The 18,565-nt window shown below is 47.4% G+C and overlaps 1 protein-coding gene across 1 annotated transcript in view; it reads right to left on the reverse strand.

Moving 5' to 3' along the window:
- ROCK1 (Rho associated coiled-coil containing protein kinase 1) overlaps positions 1-11,442 on the reverse strand; it is a 212,652-nt gene extending 201,210 nt beyond the window's left edge. Inside the window, exon 1 of the mRNA XM_068237237.1 lies at positions 10,986-11,442. Within this exon, the coding sequence (XP_068093338.1) occupies positions 10,986-11,078 (93 nt within the window). The 5' untranslated portion in view covers positions 11,079-11,442. The remainder of the gene's footprint in view (positions 1-10,985) is intronic.
- Between the last annotated feature and the right edge of the window lie 7,123 nt (positions 11,443-18,565).

The following is an 18,565-nucleotide window of genomic DNA, read 5'->3' on the forward strand; positions in this document are numbered from 1 at the left end:
AATGCACAATAAAAATGGTTATGTATCTTGTTTTGTCCGCTGACATACAGCAGTAAGGCCTAAGGCACACTGGCAGGATTTTGCAGCTCTTGTCGGAGATTAGCAGTGCTGAAATAGTGAAACCCTATGGAGTGGTCTCACTTGCAGCACTGCGATTTTTGGGAACAATTACCTTACTGCAAAATCCAAGTTGCAATTGCTCTGTGAATCATGTTTAAAATCACTGGACTTCCACAATTCCAGTATGGCAGGAGCTTTGTGATCTCTCAGAAATCGCCTCCAGTGTACCCCAGGCCTTTAGGCTTAGCAGGCTGTGAATTATTCCTCTTCTGCACACAGAGCCATCACTACTGACAGGGCAGAATTCAACTATCAGTAAAAAAAAAAAAAAAAAAAAAAAAAATAGAAGAAAAAAAAAAAAAGCTGCACCAGTGGAAACAGACTGTGGCATGCATTTCTGTTACTTTCAGATGCAGATAAAGTTACATGTATCTGAAGTATGCCTAATGCTGGGCATACATGGCTCGATTTTGCAACTCGATTCTGCGCCCGATCGTTTTCCGCGCTCAATTCTGCAGGTGACTCTCTTATCTTTCGCTCGTTTTTCTTATCTTTTCCCATTTTCCTCCATGCAGAATCGAGCACGGAAACGATCAGGCCGGAGAGCGGACATCACGGAAATTATCTATTGAGCCATCTAAATGGCTCAGAATCGAGCCGTGTATTCCCAGCCTAAGACCTCGTAGCTCATACGGATGTTTTCCCAGCTCTAAACACTGAGGGCTTAATCACAGTGGGACGTTGCATTAAAATGTGACGTTAAAGTCGCAACGCAACATTACAACGCAATGCAAAAAAAGGTGGTGACGCACATTAACGCTGCGTTACTGTCACATACAGTAGGTACAGTAAAGCATACAGGCAATGAAAAGCATGCTTTCCTGTACCAGGTAACGCACTGCAGCGCTGCACTACCATAACACTACACGTTACAATTCGATGCTAGCGTCACACTGTGAACGGCCCATAGGCTTGTCATTGCAATGCGGTAAGCTGTGTTATAAGAGTTTACAACGCAGCTCCGCAGCGTTATACTGTGAACTTCCCCTTAAAGAGAATCTGTATTGTTAAAATCGCTCAAAAGTAAACATACCAGTGTGTTAGGGGACATTTCCTATTACCCTCTGTCACTATTTCGCCGCTCCTCGCCGCATTAAAAGTGGTTAAAAACAGTTTTAAAAAATTTGTTTGTAAACAAACAAAATGGCCACCAAAACAGGAAGTAGGTTGATGTACAGTATGTCCACACATAGAAAATACATCCATACACAAGCAGGCTGTATACAGCATTCCTTTTGAATCTCAAGAGATCATTTGTGTGTTTCTTTCCCCCATGCACTGAAGTTTCAGGCTGCTCTTTTCTTCCTGCAAACAGCTTTGCCCTTGTTTGTAATTCCTCAGTATGTGAAAGCCCAGCCAGCTCAGAGGATGATTTATCCAGCTTGTAAAAGATAAGAGAGAAGAGAGAAGCTGCTCTAATCCTAAATAATACACAGGCAGTGTGCAGAGAGGGGCCAGAAGGGGGAGTTCATAGCAAAACCACAACACTGAAGAACTTCGCAGCCTTCCAGACACAGGCGGACAAGTCTGACAGGGGAAAGATACATTGATTTATTATAGAGACTGTCATAGTAGAAAGTGCTGCAGTAAGCCAGAACACATTAGAATAGCTTTTGGAACTGGTAGGATGATAAAAAACAGGATGCAATTTTTGTTACGGAGTCTCTTTAATGCAGCACAATTGCTTGAATGAAATCTCCATTTTCACATGATAAAAAAACTTAAACGCTTTTCGAGAACCCAAGGTGGGTTTGAAGATTATCTGCATACAGAGGCTGGATCTGCCTATACAGCCCAGCCTCTGTTGCTATCCCAAACCCCACTAAGGTCCTCCTGCACTCTGCAATCCCTCATAAATCACAGCCACGCTGCTGACAAACAGTTTGTCAGAGCTGGCTATGTTTATCTCTATAGTGTCAGTCTGCTGCTCTCCCCGCCTCCTGCAGAACTCCAGTCCCCGCCTGCATCTCTTCCCTCCCTGCTGATTGGAGGGAAGGGACAGGGGCAGAGGCAGGGACCGGAGCTATGCAGGAGGCGGGGGAGCAGCTGAGACTGACACTACAGATGTAAACACAGCCGCACAGCATGGCTGTGATTTATGAGGGATTGCAGAGTGCAGGGGGACCTTAGTGGTGTTTGGGATAGCAAAAGAGGCTGGGCTGTATAGGCAGATTCAGCCTCTGTATGCAGATAACATTCTTTAAACACACCTCGGGTTCTCTTTAAAAAAAAAAAAAAAAAAAAAATGTGGCTTAAAAATGCACACCCAAAGATGTGGCACGCATGCTGTATGCGCCGGTAGCTGTACTAATATGTGATAGATGTAGCTTGAAGGCATAAAATCACATGCTGACAAACATGACAAAGTTAATTCTGGTCATGAATACATTATGCACACAGATATAGCACATTTTCCATGTTGGCTAAGTGTCAGAATTACTACAATCAGGCGTAACTTCTGCCAGCTCCAAGCCTGTTGAGACAGCCCTGCTCTGAAATAATAATTACCAACCCCAGCAGAAATACTTGCTCTTTTCTTTATAAGGGGACGATATTTAATCTCTAAGTGGTTAGAAAGAACACCATTCAGTGCTTACAAAGCAACAAATCAGCCATAAATAAATAGCAACATGTCAAGCTAGCAGCATTGTTCCCAGCACAATCCCTGTGCCAAGTCAAGTGGTTGCCTCCATTACGAGTCGCTTATCATTAAGTACATGTCAAACTCCCATCTTGTCTCACCGCTGTCACCTTCTGGCTTATCGTAGTTTTGCCATTGTCAGTGCCCCCTGCACTATAAACACACACACAGCGCACTCAGCCAAGTCACGAACAGCAAATACGCAGCAACACACAGAACTGGGCATGCTTCAAAACCTGGCAAACAGGAAAAACACTGAAATTTTTAAGGGGTACCTAAACAATATATGAGCTGACCATACCTGGGGTTGTTCAGTGCCCCCATACCCTCAGTGGCCCCTTAACTTTGCCTCCCTTCCTCTTGCAAAGTTCCAATTGAGACCAGTCAGAGCAAGGGGGGCATGCTCTGCCTTCTCCATACACTTGCTTTGATTGTGCTCCTGAAGGGCGCTGTGCACATCAGCCATGGCTGAGAGCAATCTGGGCATGCGTGGTTCAGATGGGTTTGACGCTCCCAGCCGAGGCTCAAGCACATAACTGTGAAGAAACGAGCATGAAGAGGCCGCGTCAGTGGACTAAGTATACCATAGTACCTTCATGTAATAATAGGCCAGGTAAGCAGAAGATAAACCAAAGTTATAGGGGCACTGAAGAACCATCAGATATGGCCAGCTCTCAGTGTTCTCCCCAGGCTCTTTTAGCCGGGTGCTCCACCCGGCTAGATTTGGTGACCACCCGGCTGTCATCGACTCACCTTCTCACCTCCTCCTATGCTGTAAGCAGAGTTGCCCTGCATTTTCAACTCGCCCCACCCGGCTACTTTTTCATGCCACCCGGCTACTATTTCATGCCACCCGGCTGGAAAAAAATTCTGGGGAGAACACTGAGCTCTGATTATAATCTTTAGCTAAGGTGTGCGTTAACAGACTAGGGGGTTGATTCACTAAACCGTGCTATGCGTTTAAGTTTTACGCGCACTAACAAAGTTTTTTGTGTGCTAACTCGGCACAACTATCTACATAATGCGCGCTGTGCCGATATCGGCGTTACGGTGTACACCCGCTGAAATTAACGCGCGCTATTTCCTAACAAGCCTATAGAATAGCACGGTTTAGTGAATCAACCCCTAGAGGTTTGATTAAATATTAAAATAAAATCTAATAAGATGCTAGTGGAAAAAAAATTAATAAGACCTTTGATTAAAAATCAGGAAAGAACTTTATTTGGAAGAAAGGTCAAGGGGCTGCAGACAAGAGAAGCACAAGGCCCCAGCAGGTGGAAGGATATTACATCAGATCTCTGGTGAGATCTAATCTAATGACCAGTGGGGCACTGTAGTAAGGTGGTAACTGATCAATACTAGTCAAGGCTGCCTTTAAAGTAAAACAGATGAGGGAACAAGTTCATTTTTACTCACCTGGAACTTCTAGCTCCCTGTAGCCTTACAGGTCCCTCGGGTTCTTCCTGGTCCTATTGGTTCTTCCACTGTGCACGGATGGCCAGTGCTATACCACATCCCCTTGATTGCACTTTAGTGGCCAAGTGTTCTGCAGATGTGCTGAATGCTCCCAAGTACAGGAGCATGATCAAGGCCACACATGTGGAGGGGCGCAGCAGCAGATTTGATAAAACCAGTAGGAATCCGAGGGATCTACAAGGCCACAGGGGGCTGGGAGAAGCCCCGTGTAAATGAAACAGAATGGATGCAAACTTCCTGAGTGTTTCAGGCAAGCCATCTCTCAGATCGGTGGTAGTCGAACTTGATTTGCTGTACTTTTTTTCCCCCAGGGAAAGTGAAAGAAATCTCTACAGTGAGATCACAGACAAGAGAAAAGAAAAAATTACAGAGGTTGTAACTCAGCCCACTGCTTTAAAAGGAATGTTGTGCAGTCTGAGAACTTGATGTCAAGACTCTGTCACTTATGACACACAGGAAGTGAAGGGATAACTCAGATGTAAGAAGACTGAAAGAAAAAAAAAAAAAAATTCACACAAACTAACTGACCTTTCCTGCCCTATTTATTCAAAACTTTTAGGCTCCTTCCCCACTTTTGCGCATCATGCGGCGTTCCTACAGGATTTTCAGTGATGCGATTGTAATTACCATTCAATATATTGAATAGGAATCACAATGAGTTTGTGGAAATCCGTTGGGGACCGTGCCTTGTGATGCCACTGTGAATTGAAACATGGATGGAGACAAAACAGAACAGCCTATACACGTCTGAAGTCCCTCAGGATTGCACTGCCACATAACCGGGCAAAAACGTGAGTGTGGGGAAGGGGCCTTGAGAAAACTAACTACCCAAACTTCAACTTAAAAATAAACATAAACATAAAAAAATGTGAGCTGCCATGTTAGCTTGTTGCTAAGCTCAGCTCCAAAATCAATACAAGTTTCAGGAGCCAGTCAATCCAAAGAAAGGAGCCAAGAAGAAATATTTAAAGGACAGGTCTGAGCAAATAACAAAAAACAAAAAGGAAACAAACAAAAAAAACAAAAAAACAAACAAAAAAAAAGGATCTACTTACCCGGAGCTTTATCCAGCCCCTGGCTGCCGATATGTCCCTCGCCGCAGCCCCGGTTTCCCAGGATCCCCTGCGTTGAAGATGCCAACTTGGCAAGGTCGGCATGTTCTGCGCCTGCGTAGACCGATCCAGGCCATGCGAGTGTTACTACGAGCAGCACTCACGCAGGCGCACAAAATGCCAAACTGGTGAGGTCGGCATCTTCCAATGAAAGGGATCCCGGGACACCGGAGCCGCGGCGAGGGACATATTGGTTGGCAAGGGCTGGATGAAGGCCCGGGTGAGTGTTTTTTTTTTTTTTATTTCCTTGGATGGATGTGTCCCTTAAAGGGAAGGTCCAAGCAAAAAAAAAATGAGTTTCACTTACCTGGGGCTTCTACCAGCCCCATGCAGCCATCCTGTGCCCTCGTAGTCACTCACTGTTGCACCAGTCCCCCGCTGGCAGCTTTCTGACCTCGGAGGTCAGGGCCGAATTGCGTACATTTTTACACATTCCCGCTAGTGCAGGAACATTAACGCATACATTTTTACGCGTTAGTGGTGCAACGCGTAAATTTTTGTTCCTGCACTAGCTGGAATGCGTAAAAATGTATGCAATGTGGCCCTGACCTCCGAGGTCAGAAAGCTGCCAGCGGGGGACTGGAGCAGCAGTGAGTGACTACAAGGGCACAGGATGGCTACATGGGGCTGGTAGAAGCCCCAGGTAAGTTAAACTCATTTTTTTTTTTTTTTGCTTGGACCTTCCCTTTAAGGATAACCTGAAGAAAAAAGGGAGAAAGAAAGGGCATACTTACCTAAGAAAAGGGAAGCCTCTGGATTTTATGGAGGCTTCCTGGGTCCTCCTGGAACCTTTTACCGCTCACCGGGGCCCTCCTGAAGATTGGGGCCTCTTTCTTCTGGCACGAGCGTGGCTGTACTGCACCCATGCAAGCATAGCAATGCTCACACAAGCGCAGTACGGCTGTGATTACCGACAAGCTGTCTGCAATTCAGTGGGGTTTGCGCTCTGTGACGGCGGAAAGAGGAGGAAGCCTCTATAGGATCCAGAGGCTTCCCTCTACTTAGGTAAGTATGTCTTTTTGTACCTGAGGCTCACCTCCAGTACATTATAAAGGGAACCTGAAGCAAGAGGTATATAGAGGATGCAATATGCATTTCCTTTTAACCACCTGGGCGGTATGGACGAGCTCAGCTCGTCCATCACCGCCGGAGGCTGCCGCTCAGGCCCTGCTGGGCCGATTTGCGCCAAATAAAGAGCAGCACACGCAGCCGGCACTTTGCCAGCCGCGTGTGCTGCCCGATCGCCGCCGCCCTGCGGCGATTCGCCGCGAGCAGCGGCGAAAGAGGGTCCCCCTAGCCGCCTGAGCCCTGCGCAGCCGGAACAAAAAGTTCCGGCCAGCGCTAAGGGCTGGATCGGAGGCGTCTGACGTCAGGACGTCGGCTGACGTCCATGACGTCACTCCGCTCGTCGCTATGGCGACGGTGTAAGCAAAACAAGGAAGGCCGCTCATTGCGGCCTTCCTTGTTTATTCTGGGCGCCGGAGGCGATCGGAAGAACGCCTCCGGAGCGCCCTCTAGTGGGCTTTCATGCAGCCAACTTTCAGTTGGCTGCATGAAATAGTTTTTTTTTAATTTAAAAAAAAAACCCTCCCGCAGCCTCCCTGGCGATCTTATCAGAACGCCAGGGTGGTTAATACCAGTTGCCTGGCTATCCTGCTGATCCTCTGCCTCTAGCATTTAGCCATAGACCCTGAACAAACATGCAGCATATCAGGTGTTTTAGACATTTTTGTCATATCTGACAAGATTAGCTGCATGCTGGTTTCTGGTGTGATTCAGACACTAATGCAGCCAAACAGATCAGCAGGACTGTCAGGCAACTGATATTGTTTATGGCAGCCTCCATATACCTCTTGCTTCAGGTTCCTTTACAGAGCCAATTATATAGTAGATGAGCAAATAATTTGACTTTCCTAGATACTTGCACAGTGACAATCAGATTGTAATCAAGTGTTGATTTACCATTATGCTGGGAATACACGGTTCGTTTTTGCCTTCGTTTAAACCTTCGATTCGTTCGGTAAACGAATCGAGTGTTGAAAACGTATGTGAAAATAGTCATAATCTCATTATAGTTTCGATTAATAGACCCCAAAAACGAACGACTAGTGATCGAACATGTTTGATATTATCTCTCTTTATCCATCTAATCGAGCCATTGGTAGGCTTGATGGCTGTTCAGATCGATTATATATTCGTTTATGCTAGTCCGTCCCTGTAAAAAGGGATTTTCGTTTCGTTTCTTTGCAGCCTTCGATCATTGGAAAAACGAAACCATCAGAATCGAAAAAAAAAACGAAACCGTGGGTGGTGATATTAACTATATGACCGATTATTTCGGGATCGAAAAGGACAAAAGGCACAATCGAAACGAAGGTTTAAACGAAGGCAAAAACGAACCGTGTATTCCCAGCATTAGTCTGTGCAAAGAGCCACGCCTCCAGGATTTCTCAAAACTTCTCAAGAGCTGCTCCAACACTATGGAACTCCCTACCTCCACCCATTATGGCAGCCCCTTCCTTCAACATCTTCAAGAAGGCCCTAAAAAAAAAACTCACCTTTTCACTCTGGCCTACTACCCCTCACAAGTGCTCTAAACCCACAGCTGAAATCTAGTCCCCTACCTTTCGTGTCCTTACCTCTCCATCTAGATTGTAAGCCATTTGGCAGGGTCCTCCTCCTTTTGTGTCCTACCTGATCATGCACCTCCATTACTGAGAACCTATGCTATGCATCTGAGTGAACCTAACTTGCCTAATCTCCATGCTCCCCTGCAGTAACTAAGCATTACCTTGTACTCCTACTGTGCTGCCGGATCTGGTCTTTGTATTCATGTATTGTCATTTTGCTGCATGTCACCCCTAAATATTGTCTGTAACCTAAACTAATGTTCAGCGCTGCGTAATATGTTGGCGCTTTGTAAATACAATAAATAAATAAAATAAAGAGCTAGTTCAGTCTCCACTGACAAAAAAAGAGGCAGTAAAGACAGAGAGATAAACTCTGTAGTGTCAGCTTAGGTTTTAAAGCACAATGGCTTTCAGGAATTTGTCCAGTACCAGGTTACATATGTACACTGTAGTTTTACCAACTCTGCCCAAAACAATAATATGAATGCCTACTACCGTCTGGCACCTCATGATCCTACCCACTCCATAAAACAGCATATCTGGAATTGTTCCAAACCGCCAGCACCAACAATCGATTTGGGAAACAGTTAAGGTGCTCACTAATGATACAATCTTGATTGTACAACTTACGAAATATGAGGAACTACCTAAAGTATCCATTTAAAGTACACTTAGTTTACCATTCTACAGCATCAATTTGGTAAGATTGTACCAATAGTGGGCACTAGGGATAGTCAATGATGCAATTGCTTATGTTTGCATAATCCAGCATCAACTCAGAATTTTTTTGCATCTTATTGACAATAGTAAATACTTTAAAATTAAGCAAATTTGCCCAGCTGTAGAATCCCATTTTTACAGACGCATCCAATTAGATTTCCCGGTGCTTGTCTAGAGGACCCCGCAAGAAACCTCACAGGGAACAATTTGCCAATCACAGGATACTCTACAGCACAAAGCATTGTGATTGGCCAAATAGCGTGGGTGTAGTTAACTACAACCTATCTAAAATCTAGCAGTTTGAGAGGGTGCTGTCCACCCAACCACTTTAGTAGAATTTCCCTATGAGGTTTCAAGTTCAGTCCCCTGAACTAGACTAGTTAATCCCCTTACTTCCTCTCTTTTATGCCAGTTTGACCACCATGCAATATCCCGTCAGAATGAATTATTTCCAACATGCCCAAGTGGCTCCCAATCCATAATCTGATAGATTTTGTGCAATCATTATCTAAAAATGTATCCCATTATCGATTGGGAGCAGATCACACGTCAGAAATAGTCGATTCAATCCGTCGATCTAACGGGAAATTGCTTGTTGTGTACCTAGCATTAGACCTTCACGTCTTTGTATTACGCTGTGGTAGAATATTTTGCACCTATCAGAATTTGCATCCTATAGGAGAAGGTTAGTGTTATGCAAAGGGAATGAGAGATTAGTGTTAGACAGAGGAGAGGTTAGTGTTAGGAGAGGAAGGTTGGAGGGTAATTTTAGGCTAGGCATAGGATAGGGCAGTTTGGTGTTAGGCACGGGGTAGTTTAAGGCCCCATTCACACTTGCGTTTTGCCTTGCAAACGGACCGGATCCTGATCGGATCAGGACCTGATCCTGATCAGAACCGTATGGTTCCGATCAGGATCCGATCAGGATCCGGTCCGTTTGCATCAGGCATGCATCAGGCTGCCATCAGGATCCGTGGGCAAAATATAGCGAAATTAAATAAAAAAAATGTTGGGGTCAGCAGAAGGTGCACCTGGTGCACCTGTAGAATCAGGTTCCTCCGCTGTAGGCCTCACCTCCACCTCTGACATTCTGCCAAAACAGCTCCAGCATGTCTGTCACTGCTGCTCCACTCCAGACATGCTTGGCCCATGTGTCCCCATCCGAAATGGCCGCTTGCATACGCATAGGAAGTGGGGTAGAATGTCAGGTTTTTGTAGGCAGTGTGTTCTGTGCCTTCCGTTTCCCATTGGTTTCTGTGTTCCTGATGGTGCTGTCAGGCTCCGGTCAGGATGCGTGGGCCGGAGATCCGGACCCAAAAAATAGCGCATGTTGGAAAAGAGTCCGGAGTCCGGATCCGATCCGGCTCCGGTACGTACGGAACGGACGCGTGTGAACGTCCGCATAGACATTACATTGCTATGCGGAACGTACGTTCCGTTTGTACAGTATGCGTTCCGGATCCGATCCGGAAAATCCTGATAGCGAACGCGAATGTGAACCGGGCCTTAGGCAAAGATAGGGTAGGTTAGGCATGAGATGGGTTGAGGGTTGTTTTAGGCAAAGGATAGGGTATATTAGTCTTAGGCAGAAAAGTTGGAAGGCTCATGCGAGGCTGAGGAATAGTAGAGTTTGCAAATTCTGAAGTAGTTGCAAATATTTTCATTACAGGTAGCATTTTATGCAACCTGTCAATATTTGGACTACATAGAAGAAGCATGGTAGCGGTTGCAAATTGCATTTATTTTCACCACACTGCCTCTGGTCACAGAAACAGGCAAGAAGTCGAAGCAATAACTTAGAACCCTAGACAGAGGTTCAATTTCCCCCATCCCTACAGTAGAAAAAAAAAAGTTCTTTCTTGCTGTTAGAAAGATTTACCACTTCCTGTCTGTGCAGGAAATGAGGGCAATTCCTCCACAGGAGAACAGAGCAATAAACACCAAAGAGTTTCTCTAAGACATTTCTGTGGTATCCAAAAACAAAAATAAACTTTTCCTGCAACTGGGCTTAAAAGCTGAAACCTTCAAGGCTATCGTCCTCATCCATGCTGATTCACAGACCCAAAGCCAGAACACACCTGTAGGGTGAGGTGCCAGGAAAGCAATACCTCCTGATTGCTCCAGGCCTGTGATTATGTATTGCAGGGTGACAGCCCTGGAGCTTACATCTTAAAAGCAAGCCAGAAGAGGCAGATAGCACATCTCTATCCTCCTGACAGATCTTCCTTTCATGCAGCCAATGCCATCCCCAGAAGGTGGCATGATGAGGGGGCTGACAGCACTCACCAGCAGGCAGTCGGTGTTCACCTCTGACTTGGGGTCCCGTAACATGACATCGATCTTGCCGTAGCGGGACTGGAAGCTCTCCCCGGTAGACATGGTGATGAGGCGGGCAGGCGGACGCCTGGCAGAGAGGGAGGCCTCGCAGCGGACGTACACCACCAATCTGCAGGTGACGCGGCGGAGATCCGGGTCACCTCACCCCCTCTGCAGCGTAGCGGGCCCCGGCATCCTCCCCATGGGCCCCCGGATACATAGACACTCCCAGCCCCCGGGTTGATCGTATGACAGGTCCGCCTGCCTCAGTCAGCGCGCAGTCATGTCTCCCTCACACACTCAGCGCCGTCTCCTCTCCCGCTCTCCGCCCGGGGACACGCAAGACGCGGCTGGCTGTCTGCTACTGAGGAGGATGGTGGTGCTTCGGCTGTGGCTCCTCCTGATTCGCAAACATGTCCGCCTTCCTGTTCAAACACAGGGCGGTATGGAGGAGGGGAGAGCGCGCAGGCGCCGGGGAAGGAATGGAGGAGGAAGCAGTACAGGGAGGAGAGTTGCGGCTGTGCTATGACTGCTGTGCTGCCGCATGAGCTCCATCTTCTACTATGAGTGCTCTGCACAGGCTGTCTACTCCCCTGCTATACAACTATCATAAGCACGGACCGGTCAGGTAAAAATGTAATGTACAGCAGCACTACTGCATTGATAATAAAAGTTATCATTTCAGGACCTAGAGGGCGCTTGGGGCCCCTGGGAATTTCCCCATACACAAGTTCTGATTATAAAGTACAACTCTTCTGAGAACTTGAAGCAGCTAGCCATAAGTGACAGTGACATAGGAAAAAAAAGTAATGGTACTTTTGTGTTATGCCGTCCAGGCAGGTACACCCTCAGGAAAAGTTACAATGTTTCAATCCCTTCAGCATCAATGGCCTCAATTCACGGAGCTTTATCAAACACTTTATCAAACGTTTGATCATTTACCTCACGGGTAAAATCTAATTTTGAATTCACAAGGCCTTGTTTCCACTTAGGCCTCGTTCACATCAGGGACGTTTCTGTGCGCTTTTTACAGCGCACTGCCCTGTGCGATCAGCAAGGTATTTACTTTCCCATGTAACTAAATGTAGCTGGTTCACATCTATGCGCTGCGCTGAGCAGCGTTACAGAAACGTAGGGTTGCATGCATTTCTGTGCGCTGAGCTGGAAAGCGCACAGCAATGCAAGTGAATGGGTGCACTTTTTTAGCGCATAGAAGCGCGTACAAGCGCATAGAAGCGCATGCGTTTTTTACCCCTAATTGGAGAAAAAAATACATTTACATACAAAAACAAAGTTTTATTGACAACTGCTGCTGCTACAGTAAGCAAAATGTGCTTTAAAGAAGCGCAGCGCAACGCATAGAAACGCGGACTAAAGCGCGCACAAGCGCATGTGTTTTTTACCACGCGCTTTCACACGTTTTTCAGCGCAGCAGATGTGAACGAGGCCTTAGTGCGCTTCTATCTGCTTCTGTCCGCTTTTTATCAGCACATCAATGTTTACAGATTGATACATGTTGATGAGAAGCGGACAGAAGCGCATAGATGGAAACGAGGCCTAAGGTGTTATAGATTGATTGAACGCTGTATCAATAAAACATTCGATAAATCTATAACACCTTAGTGAATTCAAAACTAGATTTTACCCATGAGGTAAATGATCAAACGTTTGATAAAGTGTTTGATAAAGCTCTGTGAATTGAGGCCATTGTCTCAGGTCACATCCTGGAATCTCTATCAACAGAGGTGTTGTGGCTATTAGGTGCAGAATGAACACATTTACTTAAATTACAGTACATAACTAAAACATAGGAAAAAATAGTTTAGTAAAAATTAATAACCCTTAAAGTGAATGTGTACCAGTTTAAAAATAAAAAAGTCAGATACTCACCTAAGGAGAGGGAAGGCTCGGTAGTAATGAGCCTTCCCTCTCCTCTCACTGTGCCCGGTCCCGCACAGGATCCCGAGTAGCAGTATTCGACCAGTTCGGTCAAATACTGCCACTTCCGCCACTGAAGAGAGGTTTCGGAAACCTTCAGGAGCACTCGGGCTCCTGAGGACGGGCCGCTCCATAGTACACATGCGCGAGCGCCCTCTATGACGCATACACGCGTGCGTAGTATGGAGCGGCCCGTCTTCTGGAGCCCGAGTGCTCCCGAAGACCTCCGAAGTCCCTGCGGTGGCGGACGTGTACGGGGGGGCCAGCGCGGCACCGGGAGAGGAGAGGGAAGGCTCATTAGGACCGAGCCTTCCCTCTCCTTAGGTGAGTATCTGACTTTTTTATTTTTAAACTGGTACCCATTGGTTTTAACCCCCCCTCCTTAACCCCAACCCTTCACCTCTACCTAATCCCCCCCTCCTTAACCATCCCCCTTCCCCTACTTAACTCCTAACTCTTAATTCTAACCCTCCCCCTGACCTTAACCCTTAAGCAACACCCCCTCCTTAACCTTTCGCTCCTTAAAGGGAAGGTCCAAGCAAGATAAAAAACAAAACAAAATCCACTTATCTGGGGCTTCCTCCAGCCCCTGGCTGCCATCCTGTGCCCTCGCCGCAGCTCAAGTGGCTCCTGGTGTCCTGCGCTGCAGAAGCCGACTACAGGTCGGCTTCTTGTGCGCTCCACGCGCGGATCACGTGGTCCGGCCAACGTCATCAGGTATGTATGGCTTCCTCCAACCCCAAGCTCCCAGCATGTCCCTCGCTGCAGCTCTCCCTTCAGCCGTTCGCCGTAGCTCCATCCTGGTCCCCGGCGATGACGTCAGAGCGACATCCAGGTCGGCCTGTACTGCGCCTGCGCGAGGGGTGCTGTCAATCATCGCCACGTGGGCTGGAGCGGTCTGCGCAGGCGCAGAGCTGTCATTAAAGTGGACCCAAATTAAAAATACAAGATTTCAGAAATAAAATCTATTTTCTAAATTATAATAATAAATAGCAGCCTTTTTTCAGCTGCATGATGACAAATATAAAATATTTTACATTTATTGGAGGAACCCCTCCCTTCCTTTCAAATTGCCGGGACAAAATCCAGCAAACTGGTGAAGTAGGTGGTGTCCGGCAATGGAGGAATTGCTAATGGCTGCCCCCAGTATAACCCTAGCTATGAAAAGAGAAGGGAGAAAAGCATGCACTGAAATTATCATAAGTTTGAAGGAGTGTTTATTTATCTTTGTATGTGTCAGAGTGGTGCAACTAAATAGTTTTAATTAAAAAAAGTTTGGTTTGGGTCCGCTTTAAGCTTAGTGAATCAAGTCCATTGTTAATTAAGAAAATTAAAGAACTTTTTTCATGGTTATGTTTTTATTTCAAGTGGGTAAGGGGCACTTTGTACCCCTATACTCATTTATCCTGGGGAGGAGGCTGGTATCTGGGGCTCCACTTCTTAAAGGAGACTCCCAGATGCCACCATGTGCCCCCCCCCCTCCCCCAGGGCGTCGTCGGCCCCCACTTCCGCCTGAGCCTCTTTAAAGAAATTGTGGCCGCAGAGATCCCTTGGAAGTTTTAGAAGTTTGCCTGCTATTAACCACTTGCTGACCACCCACTACCAATAGGGGGCGGCAAAGTGGCATCCCCAGGCACCGCCAATCGGCGGCGGCGGCACCTAGGGGACTGATTAGCCGGGGATCGCGCGCATAGATGCGCGCGCATCCGCCGGCATTAGGCTCCACCCACCCACGACGTCAACCCGCCAGCCAATTTGCAGCGCCGGCGGGTTGTTAACCCTGCGATCGCCGCATACAAAGTGTATAACACACTTTGTAATGTATAAAAAGTGTATTACACAGGCTGCCCCCTTCCCTGGTGGTCCCAGTGATCGAGGGACCACCAGGGGAGGAGGCAGCTGTGCATGTAAACACACCAGCACACTGATCCTGCCCACTGATCGCCCAAAGCACCCCTCAGCCCCCCCCCCCCCTGATCACCCCCTCAGACCACTGTTTGCACCCAATTACCCCCCTAATCACCCATCAATCACCTGTCACTATCTGCCAACGCTATATTTTAGATTAGGTCCTAACCTGCCCCCTGGGGGCTCCTGATCACCCCCTCAGATCCTCCCCAGACCCCCCCCCCCCCCTGTGTACTGTATACATCTATTCTCCCCTGTAATCACCCACTGATCACCTGTCAATCATCCATCAATCACCCCCTGTCACTGCCACCGATCAGATCAGACCCTAACCTGCCCTTTGCGGGCACCTGATCACCCGCCCACACCTTCAGATCGCACGCAGACCCACCCTCAGATCACCTCCCAAGTGCATTGTTTACATCTGTTCTCTCCTCTAATCACCCTCTGATCACCCATTAATCACCTCCTGTCACCACCTGTCACTGCTACCCATCAGATCAGACCCTAATCTGCTTCTTGCAGGCACCCAATTACCCGCCCACACCCTCAGATTGCCCTCAGACCCCCCTCGATCACCTCCCCAGTGCATTATTTACATCTGTTCTCCCCTCTAATCACCCACTGATCACCCATCAATCACCCCCTGTCACCACTTGTCACTGCTACCCATCAGATCAGACCCTAATCTGCCCCTTGCGGGCACCCAATTACCCACACCCACCCACAGATCACCCTCAGACCCCCCCTTATCACCTCCCCAGTGCATTGCTTGCATCTATTCCCCCCTCTAATCACACCCTGAGACACCCATCAATCACCACCTGTCACCCCCTAGCACACCTACCCATCAGATCAGGCCCTAATTTGCCCCGTGTTGGCTCCTGATCACGCAGCCAAATCCTCAGATCCCCCTCAGACCCCCTTCCGATCACCTCCCCAGTGCATTGATTGCATCTATTCCCCCCCTCTAATCACCCCCTGAGGCACCCATCAATCTCCTCCTGTCACCCCCTAGCACTTCCATCCATCAGATCAGGCCCTAATCTGCCCCCTGCAGGCTTCCGATCACCCGGCCAAACACTCACCCGCCCCACCGCAGTGACAGAATTTTTTTTTTCTGATCACTTTGTCCTGGCACACCCGCATGTGAATCGCTGCTTATGTAATTTAATAGGAAAACCGCAAGCGTCTTTGTCTTGCGGTTTTCCATGCGTTTTCGCGTGCGTTATCGCTTAAAAACCCATGTCAATGCTTACCGGCATTGACATGGTTAAAATCGCATAGCGCAAACCGCGAGCCAAAATTCATGTCTTTTTTGATGAATAACTAAAAATAATAACTAAAAACTAAAAATCACAGCAGCAATCGAATAGCACCAAAAGAAAGCTGTATTAATGACAAGAAAAGTAGGTAAAATTCATTTAGATAGTAGGTTGTATGACCGAGCAATAAACCGTTAAAGCAGCAGTGGTCTGAATAGAAAAAAAGTGTTGGTCCTTAAGGGGTTTAAGACTGCAGTCCTTAAAGAAAACCTGAATTGAAAATTAAAAGTCAAAATAAACATACACAAGTCATACTTACCTCCCGTATAGTCTACTCATCAATCTCTTTCTCCTTTCCTGCGTCCTGTTTGTCCACTGTGATCAATGGAATTCTCCGTCCTCCATTTTGAAAATGGCAATTACACCATAACCGCTTTCTGCTCAGCACACAGTTAGGCCTCTTGCACACTGCAAGCGATTCTGATTTTTAATCAGTTTTTACATACGATTCAGATTCCGATTTGCAGTTTGCTCCCTGCACACTGCAAATCGGAATCTGAATCGGATTTAAAAACTGATTAAAAAGCGGAATCGGAATCGGTTGCAGTGTGCAAGAGGCCTGAAACTGTAACATCGCCCACTTGAGCCATAGGGAAACATGGACACATCAGCTCTCCTCTCAGCTGTAGCTGACAGCAACTGATATATAACTGACAGCAACTGGTATATTTCAGTTCTGACAAAATGTTGTCAGAACTGGAAGGGATCATTGTCAGAAGAAAATGGTGAGCTTCTGAGAGGAACTGATGGCAAGGTAACTATGTAATGTTCATTTGAAGTTGCCTCATGTGTTTATTTTCAATAATTTTACTCAGTACAGGTTCCCATTAAGTGGTTAAAGTCTATTGTGCCTGCCGTAAGTGGTCGGTAGGGATGATCGGAAGAGTCAATTTCCGATATCGCGGTAATTCCGCCTTCTGCTATAACGGAATTCAGCTACATCCAGCGGATTCCCGCGGTATTCCGCGGAATTCCGCATTCCGGCGGAACAATTACCACAATGTTAAAGGGAACCTAATGGATGTTTCCTTTTAAACTTTTTTCATGGTTATGTTTTTATTTCAAGTGGGTAAGGGGCACTTTGTACCTCTATACTCATTTATCCTGGGGAGGAGGCTGGTATCTGGAGCTCCCTTCTCCATGGATTGGACAAAGGCAGGGCAGCCATCAGAAATTTTGGGGCCCCTCACACATCATCAGGCCTGGGCCCCCCCTCCCTGGGCCCACCCACTGGTTGCTGTGCCCGCCCACTAGCCACCCCAACCTCATGTACGAAGTGTGCTGGGCGAAAAAAATGCATGTCTTTGACACTGAAGAAAGCTGCATGCACAGCATGATGCAGCAAAAAGTGGGCGTGGGCGTGCCATGTTGTGGGAGGAGCCAAATACTAGCAAAATACAGGTAGTGCCCAGTTAACAAATGAGATAGGGACTTGTAGGTCCGTTCTTATCCTTTATCCATTCTCTTTTGCCCCCCTCTTTTCTTCCTGTGCCTCTTTTGTCCCCCTATGTCTCACCTCAGTTTGTGCCTCTTTTGTGTCCTTTTGTGTGACCTCATGTTCCATTCTCATCTCTTTTCTCCCTGTGCCTCTTTTGTCTGCCTCTGTTCCCCCTGTGCCTCTTTTATCCCCCTGTGTTACCTCTTTGTCCCCTTCTGTCTCAGCTCATCCCCCTGCCCTCGCCAGGTTTAGGTGCCCCTAGTATAGGTATCAAGGCATAGGTGTACCCAGTATAGGTAGCCAGGTATAGGTTCCCCCAGTATAAGTAGCCAGCTATAGGTGGTGCCCCAGTATTGGTAGCCTGGTATAATTGCCCCCAGTATAGGTAGCCTGGTATGGGTGGTGCACCAGTATAGGTTAGCCAGGTACAGGTGCTCCTAGTATAGGTAGCAAGATATAGGCACCCCAGTATAAGTAGCCAAGTATAGGTGCTGCCCCAGTATAGGTAGCCAGGTATAGGTAGTGCCCCAGTATAGGTAGCTAAGTATAGGTGGTTCCAGCCCCAGTATAGGTAGCCAGGTATAGATGGTGGCCCAAAATGCTAGTTAGTGAGCCACAGGCCCGCAGCCAGCACATGCGGCCCTTTCAGCGCTTTGGGGGGCCCAGGGCCCCCAGAAGCCCGGGCCCCTCACTGCAGTGTCAGTTGTCCCCCCTGATGGCTGCCCTGGACAAAGGTTCTGGGAGAGAGGGGGAGGCTTGAGCGCCTCTCTCCTTCAGAGCCCCCCCCCATACCATGAACCATGCAGGCTGGTATAGCTCAGGGTGAGAAGCCCCACACGACTGGGGCTCTGCATTCTGGCTATACCAGCCTGCATGGGGAACAGGGGGTTAAAAAGGCTCGGGAGGGGGGACCCCACGTCATTTCCCACATTCTGAACATA

The sequence above is a fragment of the Hyperolius riggenbachi genome, chromosome 5 (genome assembly GCF_040937935.1).
Source record: "Hyperolius riggenbachi isolate aHypRig1 chromosome 5, aHypRig1.pri, whole genome shotgun sequence".
Taxonomy (NCBI): Eukaryota; Metazoa; Chordata; class Amphibia; order Anura; family Hyperoliidae; genus Hyperolius; species Hyperolius riggenbachi.